This window comes from Giraffa tippelskirchi, chromosome 3 (assembly GCF_054371585.1).
Source record: "Giraffa tippelskirchi isolate mGirTip1 chromosome 3, T2T-mGirTip1v1.2.pri, whole genome shotgun sequence".
NCBI classification, from domain to species: Eukaryota; Metazoa; Chordata; class Mammalia; order Artiodactyla; family Giraffidae; genus Giraffa; species Giraffa tippelskirchi.
In genome coordinates this window covers 42,175,806-42,188,651 of record NC_137277.1, presented here as the reverse complement: position 1 = coordinate 42,188,651, position 12,846 = coordinate 42,175,806, and the positions used below count along the sequence as shown (strand labels likewise).

Sequence of the window (12,846 nt, the reverse complement as noted above, 5' to 3'; positions counted from 1 at the left end):
CCAGCTCTCACATCTGTACGTGACTACTGGAAAAACCATGGCTTTGACAATACGGACCTTTGTTGGCAAAGTGATGTCTCTGCTTTTTAATAAGCGTCAAATTTGTCATAACTTTCCTTTCAAGAAGCAAGCATCTTTTAATCTCATGGTCGCAGTCACCATTCACAGTGATTTTGGAGCCCAAAAAAATAGAATCATCTAATTTTACCAATAAATAATTTATTATTAATGTCAGCAAATTTGAAGGGAATAATTTTCCAAATCTTCAACTTTCAAATGTATCCTCTTTCTCTGTGTATACTGAAAGTGGTGTCTTAGGCCCACTATGTCATCTTTTCACCTGCCTTTCAAATCTCCCTTCTCTGCTTTATAAAAGAAAGGCTTCTAACCTACCCTGAATATTGCAATGATTCATTGCTCTGGAATGTCAAAGCCTCAAAGGAACACCAGAGGAACAATTTGAGAACATATAGGATCTGTCAGATATATTGAAGAGTCAGGACACAAACTCTTGGCAAGTCCTTGTACCTTTCCAGTCATCTCTCTTCTGTTGCCTTTACCCCTTGCTTTTTCTTTCTGCCCAGTTATCCCCCTTCCCTTTTTTTTTCTAGTGTAGAATTTAGAACTGTGACATGGTTGTCATGGGGATGCATTAACATGTTATTTGCATTGAATTCAGACTTTCTGGCAGAAAGTGATTCTGGTTTAACTGATTGATATGACCATGAAGACTGCCTTTGCTAATTGTATTACACAGCAGTGTTTTTAACAAATTGCGTGAACTAATTCTGCAACCTCAAGTTTTGAGTATCTTTAAAGCACATATACTCTCTGTGTGTGGACACACACTGTGCATTATATCCTTTGCAACTATTTATAAAATTTATGTATCAATTCAAAAATCTGCAAGGGATACATAGTTTTTATAAATTCATTGAAGGTAAATAATGAATAAAAAAATTTGAAGACTGCTACTCTAGATGACCAAAAATTTCTTATGTAAAATCGTAGTTTAGATAGAGTCCCCTCTTCTCTATAAAAAAGGGTTCTGTGAGTGAATGATACTTCTTAGTGCTTCCCCTCTTTAGACATCAGTGACAAATATTAAATATTAAAAAGACCCTCAAACATTCTGCAATAAAGAACAAATTACTCATTTAATTTTTCCTAACTGTAATTTCTCAAACTTACTTCAATATCTTAAAGAATACATTGGAAATACCCTGCTATTGACAAAGTTTACAATAAAGTGAATATATTTTAAAATTTGTGTATAGTACATTTGGAACACAGGAACGAAGCTAATATTTATATATCTTTCCACAAATGCAAGTGGGTACCTGCTACCCACATACACAAGTGTACTTGGTAATAATCTTATTGATGCATTCAGCAACTGTGCTTAATACCAAATACATACGAAATAAAAGGTAAAGTATCACAGGAACATTAGATCCTAGTTAAAGACAGGGGAAAAGGAAAGCTATCCCATTTGAATACAGAGTTCCAAGGAATAGCAAGGAGAGATAAAAATGCCTTCTTCTGTGATCAGTGCAAAGAAACAGAGGAAAACAACAGAATGGGAAAGACTAGAGATGTCTTCAAGAAAATTAGAGATCCTAAGGGAACATTTCATGCAAAGATGGGCACAATAAAGGACAGAAAATGGTATGGACCTTACAGAAGCAGAAGATATTAAGAAGAGGTGACAAGAATACACAGAAGAACTATACAAAAAAGATCTTCATGACCCAGATAACAACGATGGTGTGATCACTCACCTAGAACCAGACATCTTGGAATGCAAAGTCAAGTGGGCCTTAGGAAGCATTACTACTATCAAATCTAGTGGAGGTAATGGAATTCCAGCTGAGCTGTTCCAAATTCTAAAAGATGATGCTGTGAAAGTGCTGCATTTAATATGCCAGCAAATCTGGAAAACTCAGCAGTGGCCACAGGACTGGAAAAGGTCAGTTTTCATCCCAATCCCAAAGAAAGGCAGTGCCAAAGAATGCTCAAACTACTGCACAGTTGCACTCATCTCACATGCTAGTAAAGTAATGCTCAAAATTCTCCAAGCCAGGCTTCAACAGTATGTGAACTGTGAACTTCCACATGTTCAAGCTGTATTTAGGAAAGGCAGAGGAACCAGAGATCAAATTGCCAACATCTGTTGGATCATTGGAAAAACAAGAGAGTTCCAGAAAAACATCTGCTTTATTGGTTATGCCAAAGCCTTTGATTGTGTGGATCACAACAAACTGTGGAACATTCTTCAAGAGATGGGAATATCAGACCACCTGACCTACCTCCTGAGAAATCTATATGCAGGTCAAGAAGCAACAGTTAAAACTGGACCTGAAACAACGGACTGGTTTCAGATGGGGAAAGGAGTACGTCAAGGCTGTATATTGTTACCCTGCTTATTTAACTCATAGGCAGAGTACATCATGAGAAATGCCGGGCTGGATGAAGCACAAACTGTAATCAAGATTGCCGGGAGAAATATCAGTAACCTCAGATATGCAGACGACACCACCCTTATGGCAGAAAGTGAAGAGGAACTAAAGAGCCTCTTGATGAAAGTGAAAGAGGAGAGTGAAAAGGCTGAGTTAAAACTCAGCATTCAAAAAACGAAGGTCATAACATCCAGTCCCATCACTCCATGGCAAATAGATGGAGAAACGATGGAAACAGTGAGAGACTATTTTCTTGGGCTCCAAAATCACTGCAGATGGTGACGGCAGCCATGAAATTAAAAGATGCTTGCTCCTTGGAAGCAAAGCTAAGACCAACCTAGACATCATCTTAAAAAGCAGAGACGTTCATTACTTTGCCAACAGAGGTCTGTCTAGTCAAAGCTACGGTTTTTCCAGTAGTCATGTATGGATGTGAGAGTTGGACTATAAAAAAAGCTGAGCGCCGAAGAATTGATGCTTTTGAACCGTGGTGTTGGAGAAGACTCTTGAGAGTCCCTTGGACTGCAGGGAGGTCAAACCAGTCAGTCCTAAAGGAAATCAGTCCTGAATATTCATTGGAAGAACTGATGCTAAAGCTGAAGTTCCTATACTTTGGCCACCTGATGCGAAGAACTGACTCACTGGAAAAGACCCTGATGCTGGGAAAGATTGAAGGCGGGAGGAGGAGGAGATGACAGAGGATGAGATGGTTGGATGGCATCACTGACTCGATGGACATGAGTTTGAGCGAGCTCTGGGAGTTGGTGATGGACAGGGAAGCCTGACATGCTGCAGTCCATGGGGTTGCAAAGAGTTGGGCACGACTGAGTGACTCAACTGAAAGACAGGAATTAGCTTTTTTTTGGCCATGCTTGATCTGTCTGGTCTGGAAGCATAGAGTTTTAACCACTGAGCTGCCAGGAAAGTCCCGTGTTTCATTTTATAACCAAGACACATGTTGGTTGGTTGTAAAGTTAATAATTTTGTGATGATTTTAGTTATCAGCTACCCTAGCCACTTTTATTATGGAACACTATTCTAATTTGAAAGAAGACTGACAAGCTATGGTTATTCATTGTTGGATAGTGTGACAGATACTTTCTGAAATACGTGGAGTGAGCTTGTCATTTCAAGGGAAACAACTGCTGGTATTCAGTGCCAGTGATAAAATTCCCTCTTTCAAGCAAAAATTAGATGGAATCCTGAAACCAAAATGTTTGAGAATCACTGGCCTAAACGATATACAATATTAGAACCTGCGAACTTGAACAGATACGGAATACAGCCTTGCTCTCAGACATCCTTCCTTTAGGATGCTGTTACATGATCATGATAGATGGTGAGAATGAGTCTCACACTATACATGCAAAGGTAAATATTTACCTCGCAACCTGTAATGCATTTATTTTTCATGTTCAAAATTATTACGTCCAGTTGTCTTGCCAGGAATCCACATAGGTGTTCTCCATATAGATAGTCATTACATTTTAAAAGAATAGCATACATTTTTTTTTAACTTTAATTTAAATGACATTTTGTTTTTTAGGATGGCCCCAGAAGTAATTTTAGCCATGGATGAAGGACAGTATGATGGAAAAGTAGATGTATGGTCTCTTGGTATAACATGTATTGAATTAGGTAAGCATGTTCTTTATTAGTATGTAGTAAGTTTTGATCTGTGTTTTACCTCAATTTCTATACCAAATTACAGCTTTTTATTTTTTATGTTGGTTGCTAAAGGGAGCAATATATTTTAAAGGTTTCATTTTGGTTATCTGATATATATGTATTAGGTTATGTATATAGGTTATATATAATATATATATTAGGTTATATATATATTCTATATATATTTGGTTATGTATATTATATTTGCTCTGTTAAATTAGATCTTAAATAATTTCCCACTGTAGAATTGTTTGTCTTAATATTAATGAATACTTGTTAAACACTTGGATTATATGTGTGATTGCTAGATTTGCCATCTACAGATGGTCTCTAAAGCATTTATGAGTTATTTACCTTTACCTGAGGTACTTAGATATGTGAATTAGATATCAGTCTGCCCACGTATTGTAGCAGTTTGATTTTATGCACACATTTTGTTCTGTTGCATATAAATGGAACTATGTTTAGCTTATATCTTAGGACCAAGAAATCTTAAAGTGCAAGATTTTCCATAGGTGGGTTTATATGTTTGATTACAGTTAATCTGATGAAAAAGATCCCTAATGTGTGGCTTTGAGGCCTGATTATGCAATGGTGTTTATAAAAATAAATGTACCACTTTTTCTGGTAATAAAAGTATATATTGAGGGTATAAAATTTCAGAACTTTAAAAGGATTAGAAGGAAAATAAATCAAAATAACTATTAACCTACATAATTTGTTAATGGATACACAAGATAGAAAGATGTAAACTGTGACATGAAAGATACAGAGAAAGGAGTCCAAACATAACACCAAAGATAGTCATCAGATCACAAGGGAGGAGAGCAAGAGAAAAAGAAAGGAACAAAGGAATTATGAAACAGCCAGAAACCGATTAACAAAATGGTAATGGGTGCATATGCTTATCAGTAATTAATTGTAAGTGGACTAAATTCTCCAATCAAAAGAAATGAAATGACTGAATGGATGAAAAAACAAAACCCATCTGTTACATGGGACTCACTCCAGATGTGAGGACACATGGAAACTGAAAGTGAGGAATGGAAGAAGATATTCCATGTAAATAGAAACCAAAAGAATACTGGGGTTCTTGTTCGGTCTCTTAGCTGTGTCCAATTCTTTGCAACCCCATATACTCCAGCACGCCAGGCTTCACTGTCCTTCACGATCTCTCAGAACTTGCCCAGACTTATTGTCCACTGAGTCAGGGCTGCCATCCAACTCTCTTGTCCTCTGTCGTCCGCTGCTCCTCCTGCCTTCAATCTTTCCCAGCATCAGGGTTTTTCCTAATGAGTTGGCTCTTTGCATCAGGTGGCCAAAGTATTGGAGCTTCAGCTTCAGCATCAGTCCTTCCAATGGATATTCAGGGTTGATTTCCTTTAGGATTGACTGGTTTGATCTCCATGCAGTCCAAGAGACTCTCAAGAGTCTTCTCCAACACCATAGTTCAAAAGCATCAAACAAACTACTTTAAAAATACAGACAAAATAGACTTTAAAAACAAAGACTATCAGACAAAGTAGACTTTAAAACAGAGACTGTAGAGGAGGATATGGCGACCCACTCCAGTATTCTTGCCTGGAAAATTCCATGGACAGAGAAGCTTGGCGGGCTTCAGGCTCTCAAAGATTGTAGGATCTTGGTTCCCTAAACTTCATCCCACAGATATGAAAACACTAGACGGCCAGGGAATTCTTGTCATATCTTAAGATGTCAGTTACCTGAGTGTAAACCTCATCACAGCACCACATTATATACTTGAAAGTTGCAAGAGACTGGTCCTTAAATGTTCTCATCACTAAAAAAGAAATGAGAATTGTGTGATGGGATGAAGGAATTAGCTAATGCTATGGTGGGAATTGTTTTGCCATATATAAATGTATGCAATCAACACATTGCACTCCTTAAATTTATACAATGTTATATATTAATTATATCTCAATAAAGCTGGAGAAAAAATTTTTTAATTAAAAAAAAGAGGGTGTAATAAGAGACAAGAATATTACATAATGACAAAGATCAGTTCAGCAGAGGATATAACATTTGTAAATATTTATGTACCCATCATAGGATCACCTAAATGTATAAAACAATATAAACAGACCTAAAGGGAGAAATCAACAGCCATGCAATAATAGTAGCATAGATGCACAAATCCTCAACAAAATACTATCTTACTGGATGCAATGATATGGTAAAAGGATCATACACCATGATCAAGTGGGATTTATTCCAAGGATCAAGGAGGTTCAAAATCCACAAATCAATCAGTATGAGAGATCACATTAACAAAATGAAGGATAAAAATCTTATAATGATCTCAATAGATGCAGAAAAAGCTTTAGACAAAATTCACTATCATTTTTGATTATAAAAATGATGATCAAAGTGAATACCATTACAATAATGGTACCATTTGAAATCATGTATCATCTTATAGAATAAATTTGAAAAATATATTTACTTCTGTGATATTTCTATCAAAGTTGTGTGACCCAAATTTAATCATTAGAACCAACCAAAATTGAGGGATATTGAAGAGTCTTCTGTACTTCAAAATAATCAAGGTAATGACTTCAGCTGTCACCTTGTCTGGATAAAGAAAGGGAAATTCAACCCAAAATAAGCATAACAAAGAATAAAAATATCCAAGCAGAAATCAGTTAAATAGAAGCAGAGAAGCAATAGAGAAAATCAGTGAAACTTAAAAACTACTTCTTTGAGAAAATTAATGAAATTGATAAACCTCTAGTCAAACTGATCAGGAAAAGAAGAGAGAAGACACAAAGCAGTATCAGAAATAAGGTATGATATCACTACAGATTTTACAGGTATTAAAAGAATCATAAGGAAATACTGTGAACAACTTTATGTTAATAAATTTAACAACTTAGATAAAGTAGTTTCCTTGAAGGATACAAATGACCAAAGGACACTTTTGCTACTGAGGACATTATTGGGATGCTTGATTGAAACTTGAATGGGGTTTGAGGATTAGATGCTAGTCATGTATCAGTATTAATGGTCTAATTTAATGGATGTGTTACTTTTTTTAGTAGAATATGAGACTATGTTTCAGAAAATAAACACTAAAGTATTTGGGAATGGTGGAGCATCTGGCCAGCAATTTACTGCACATTGATTGACTTGAAAAAATTCTTTGAACTCTACTTGAAGTTTAAAATTATTAAAAAAAAATAACAAAAACAGTACTTGTGTGTCCCTGTTTAACAGGCATTTATTTTAATAGGAAAGTTTTCTTTCTTTTACAGCGGAAAGGAAACCTCCTTTATTTAATATGAATGCAATGAGTGCCTTATATCACATAGCCCAAAATGAATCCCCTACACTACAGTCTAATGAATGGTGAGTATTGCTAAGAGATATATTACTCAACATTGTATTAATTAAATGCTTTTTCATAATGTTATCAAAGTGATTTAAATTAGGTAAAATGTATTATTGAAGTATTACAGGTTTAAAGTATTACAGTACAATTATAGTACAGTATTAAAATATTACAGTATTATTGAAGTATTAAAATAGGTTCTATCATGTTTATCCTTTATTATGTGTGCTTTTCTTAGCAGTTATATGACTCAGTTCAGAAATAAAGTATAGATGATACCACATAGAAGCACAAAGTATTTGATTTTTACAAAAAAAATTTAGTTTTTTGAACTTCAGAAACACATATAACCCTGATTATAATAAATAGCATGATTTAAACATAGTATTTTACAACTTAAATATAGATTGCCACAACCTGTAGTGATGTTCAATTGGGGAATGGTTTATAATTTATATAGCATATGACACAGGTAAAACAGTTTGATTTATCAGAATTAACCAGATAAATTCATAACTTTGGAATCATTCTAATTGTCATTATGACATTTATTATTCAAATTGCTGAATGTTTTTCTCTCCTATTGCTTCCTTGATTTGAAAAATTAAGTTCATTTGTGTAAAAAGCTTATATAAAGTTCAAGATAGATGCATTAGTTGCTAATAATTTATTTTAATAAATTTAATTATTGAAGAAACTTAATAAATAATTTATTAAATAATAAATTTAATAATAATTTAATCGACCAATGATAAGGCTTAACTAACACATTTGTAGGTCTTAGTACTTAAGTAAATACACATAAAAGGAATCTTTTGGCACAGAGTTTAGTATTATGATACATATAAATAATAAATAAATTGAACACAGATTGTCTACACACTGTGTTTGATACTTCAGGAATTCGAAAGAGAATTTCTTTTTTGCCTATAAGGAACTTAAAATCTTACTTAGATATTGAAGACAAACACCGATGGAGTAATAATTACTTAATACCCTTTGAACTCTCATCAGTAACATTATACAATAATAATGGGTTACAGACTTCCAATGTTTAAAGGTTTAAAAAAGAAATCTCAGCTGGTTTTCTGGATTTAATGGAAGTTATATTCATTTGCTCAGGGATACCAAATGCTTAGCTGTGCAGAGTGCTCCTTCCAAAGCAAATGGAGTTAATACTCAGAATCACACTATACAGAAGATGATCCAAGGGGCAAAGAAGAAAGAGAGGTGGTTTATAGGGAGAAAAATAATAAGAAAATTATCCTAGATTTGAATGCAAAAAAGAAAATATTGGCTTTTCTAATTTTCCCTAAATATAGAATGCATTGTGACATTTTAATTGCAGGAGCAGAAATTTAAAATAATCTGTGCAAATTTATCTTTGGAAAATGGTAAAGACTCATTGGTTGCTTTAGATAACTTTTCATAGACATATATGAAATGTATCAGTATATCTGCTTTTTCTTTATCATTTCATTTCCATCCCCCCTCCCACCAGTAGGCACATGCTTTGTTTTGCTGATGTGTTTTTATTTTTTTTTATTTTTTTATTTTTATTTTTTTTGTTTCAACTGTCACTTTATTGCTGATGTGTTTTTAAAGGAAATAGCAATATGTTCACTTGATACTTTCCTTTACAATAGGTCTGATTATTTTCGCAACTTTGTAGATTCTTGCCTCCAGAAAATCCCTCAAGATCGCCCTACATCAGAGGAACTTTTAAAGGTCAGTTCAATTATACTGTTTTCTACCCCTAAGAAATTTTTTAATGTGTTATTTTTCTTTGGTTTGGAATCAGTATTAGGTATGAGCTACTGGTTTTTAACTAAAATACTAATTTTGTATACTATTAAAGTAATATGAAGGAAATAGAAATGATATGTGATATATTTACATAAATATTGTGAGAAAAATGAGATTTTAAAAGAAATTGTTAAAATGGATATATATTTTTTTCAGTTTTGAAAATAAATTTTTCTAACTTAGCAATGAAAAGATTTTTTAAATCATGTGAACTCTTCAGATTTCACAAAGTTTCATTGCCTCATTTAAATATGAGATTTATATGCTTCCTGGTCTCAAAAATTTATTCTTTCACTTGGCAGTTGACTGTTGTATTAATAGCAGTAATAGTGTGTTGAGCATAATATAATTCTTAAAACATCTAGATAAAGCAGTGGTAAAATGGGATTTGATTTTCTTTGTGACCCTAAGAAGTCTTATTGGTTTTTCACTATAAAATTTAAGTATCCTATGTGCTCGCTTCGGCAGCACATATACTAAAATTTAAGTAGCCTATTTTTGCATGAATGTTTTACAATTTCAAATGGATTAAGTTTATTTTCATCAATGCACCTCAGTTAAGGATACAAAGAAATTGAAAGGATCTTATATATGTTCAATAGTATTATTTGAAACTTTAGTGTGTAGAAGAGCAGTACTGATTTTCAATAGTGCTTGAGGAATTTTAGGCAATAAGCTCACTCATACTCTTTAAGTAATGAAAACTTGACTAAATCAGTACTCACAATAGCAACAAAAGGTTTGGTATCACTGGGAATTAGTGAAAAATAAGCAAGATCTGAATGTAGAAAACTGGCAGACTTAGAAATATAAGATAATGATGTTGGGGTAAGAAGACGGAATATTGTATTGATAAACAGTGATACATACCAAGCTAAGGCTCAGGAAAAAGGAAGAATGTGACTTCTCATACATACTTGCCCAACATAGGTCAAAGAAGCTCTTTGGGTATAACCCTACCTACCAAGCCCAGGTATTTGGTGATTAGGTTCCAAGTCTGAATATAATATTCATTTACCTAGTTCATAGCATATATTGGCACAGCCTTATTGGAAATGATAGGAAATATCTAGCAAGTGTTTCTTTCCCTTTGGCCTGACATTTCTTTCATGATTCATAATAAAGAAAAAAATAGAAAAAAACTTCTAATGAATTTTTAAATTTTTTAAAGAATTCTGTGAAGCTATTTATCTCTGAGTTAAAAGTTGGAAATAACTGTCCAGAATTAGGGTAATGGAACTTTGGCATAAACCTTTGATGAAATATTCTGTAGGCATTATGTTTACGAATTTGAAATCACAGCCTTAAGATAGTGAAGCAGAATCAAACATGGTATAGTTAGAACTCTACATAGAGAAGAAGTAAGTTTGGCTAACAAAAAAGCTAAGTGTTACAGAAATTCAGGGGCATCTCATGAAGTCAAGGGCAGAAAGTGTCTTTCTGCAATCTATATACTTAGGATCTGTAAAACAAAAATCCATATATAGAAAATTTCTGAAAAGAAGTGTATCAAAATGTAGCAGTGATACTCTAAAGGTGGAATTATTCTTTCTACTTTTCCTTATTTGATAAGGTTAAGTTTTATTCAATGTTAGTAAAAATCACTAATAATATAATGCCTTTTAATCAACTACTAGTGTTTTATGAAGAGTATTGTTTATGCAACATATAAAGGAACCCACAATATCCAGGTTTATATTACATAATTCACCATCAATAAATGCATTTCTGTTGAAACCTAATAAAACTCAGAACTGACATGCCTTTTCTGTGAAATCAACAGTTCTCAGAATATGTAAACCCTTTTTTAGCATTTGTTTAGGGCTGTAATTGGGCTTACTTCTTAGTATTTAATTAAACCCTTTTATCATTTCAACTCTACATTTTTAGTTGACCAAAGTTGGTATAAAATGGAGGCACAGAGTAAATATATATAAATGATAATTTTGTAAGTACAAGAAGTCAGAAATGTAGTAGAATTATATGCGTTACCTATGATGATTTAGTATAGTAACTCCAGAGTCTTAAGAAGGGGGGGTGGGGCACGTGTGCATGCTCAGTTGTGTCCGACTCTTTGCAACCCCATGGACTATATAGCCCATTGGGCTCTTCTGTCTATGGAATTTTCCAGGCAAGAATACTGGAATGGGTTGCCACTTCCTTCTGCAGCTAAGAAAGGTGTACATTTGTATTAATGGAAAAATATATAGGTTTCAACTTGACTTTTACATTCTCTTATCCAGCACATGTTTGTTCTTCGCGAGCGCCCTGAAACAGTGTTAATAGATCTTATTCAGAGGACAAAAGATGCAGTAAGAGAACTGGACAATCTGCAGTATCGAAAGATGAAGAAACTCCTGTTCCAGGAGGCACATAATGGACCAGCAGTAGAAGCACAGGAAGAAGAAGAGGTAATTTAGAAATGAATAAAATACTGAGCTCTCTTCATCGGCTTCTTTTCTTGTAGAGCTCGTCTTTTACATCATGAATCTCTTATATCAGTGATTCCCAGGTTGTGTTTTCTTAACACTGGTCCTGTAAAATCCCATGTGGGAAAAACGGTTTTGTGTTCTTTAAATTCAATTCCTTTGTGGTGCACATTGGCATATGTAGTAAAGCTCAGCAATGTCTTTTATTAAATAAATGAATTCAACTTTAATATTGTCCCTTTCAAATTTCTTACCCACTGAACCCTTTTTTGCCTTATTGTCCCAATTGTGAGAGACATGCTTTTGAAAATATGTAAAATTATAGACTGGAAGTTGACAGTGCTCACTGACAAGTCATTAGCAAGTTACTAAGCATTCTACTCTAGCACCAAGGACATTTCTTTTCAGTTGTGCATAGTTTCATTCCATCTACACAGTTCTAAAATACTTATTTTCAGTTCAGTTCAGTCACTCAGTTGTGTCCAACTCTCCGCAACCCCATGGTCTGCAGCACACCAGGCTTCCCTGTCCTTCACCATCTTCCAGAGTTTGCTCAGACTCATGTCCATTGAGTCAGTGATGCCATCCAACCATCTTATCCTCTGTCGTCCCCTTCTCCTCCTGCCTTCAATCTTTCCCAGCATCAGGGTCTTTTCCAATGAGTCAGCTCTTCTCATCAGGTAGCCAAAGTATTGAAGCTATGTGTAAAGCAAGGCTCAGTGGTTTACTCACTGTAGGTAGAGGCATATGGGTTCAAATTCAGATAGCTCTCACTCTCAAGGTCAAGTTCTTTCTATGTTGCTTTTTAGGGAGAATGAAAATACAAATTTGCAATGGATATGTTCTAGAACTTTCTAATGTTGAAATATACATATAAAGCTTTTTTACTATAAGTATTTTCACTTTGCTTCTGTTAGAATTCCAGAGCTTTGGTTTGTTTTTTACTGTTTTCCAGTGAGAAATATATGTAGTTAAATCTATAATAGCATCTCTGTTAGGCTAGAGATATAAGAAAAGTTCCTCTGTATATACCCTATGTCTATATTAAATTCTCCATATCTTAGAGAATTTTGGTAACACTACTAAAATGTTGGTACCTAGATACCTTAACTTGCCTGGTCACTTCAGAAAA

The 12,846-nt window shown here is 34.2% G+C and overlaps 1 protein-coding gene across 4 annotated transcripts in view; it reads left to right on the top strand.

Annotated features, from left to right (window-relative positions):
• The window catches only part of TAOK1 (TAO kinase 1), a 91,065-nt gene that overhangs the window by 57,799 nt on the left and 20,420 nt on the right, over positions 1 to 12,846 (top strand). For all 4 annotated transcript variants that reach the window (XM_081580236.1, XM_081580234.1, XM_081580235.1 and 1 more), the window contains 4 exons: positions 4,006 to 4,097; positions 7,403 to 7,496; positions 9,126 to 9,207; positions 11,529 to 11,696. In XM_081580236.1, the coding sequence (XP_081436362.1) occupies positions 4,006 to 4,097; positions 7,403 to 7,496; positions 9,126 to 9,207; positions 11,529 to 11,696 (436 nt within the window). The remainder of the gene's footprint in view (positions 1 to 4,005; positions 4,098 to 7,402; positions 7,497 to 9,125; positions 9,208 to 11,528; positions 11,697 to 12,846) is intronic.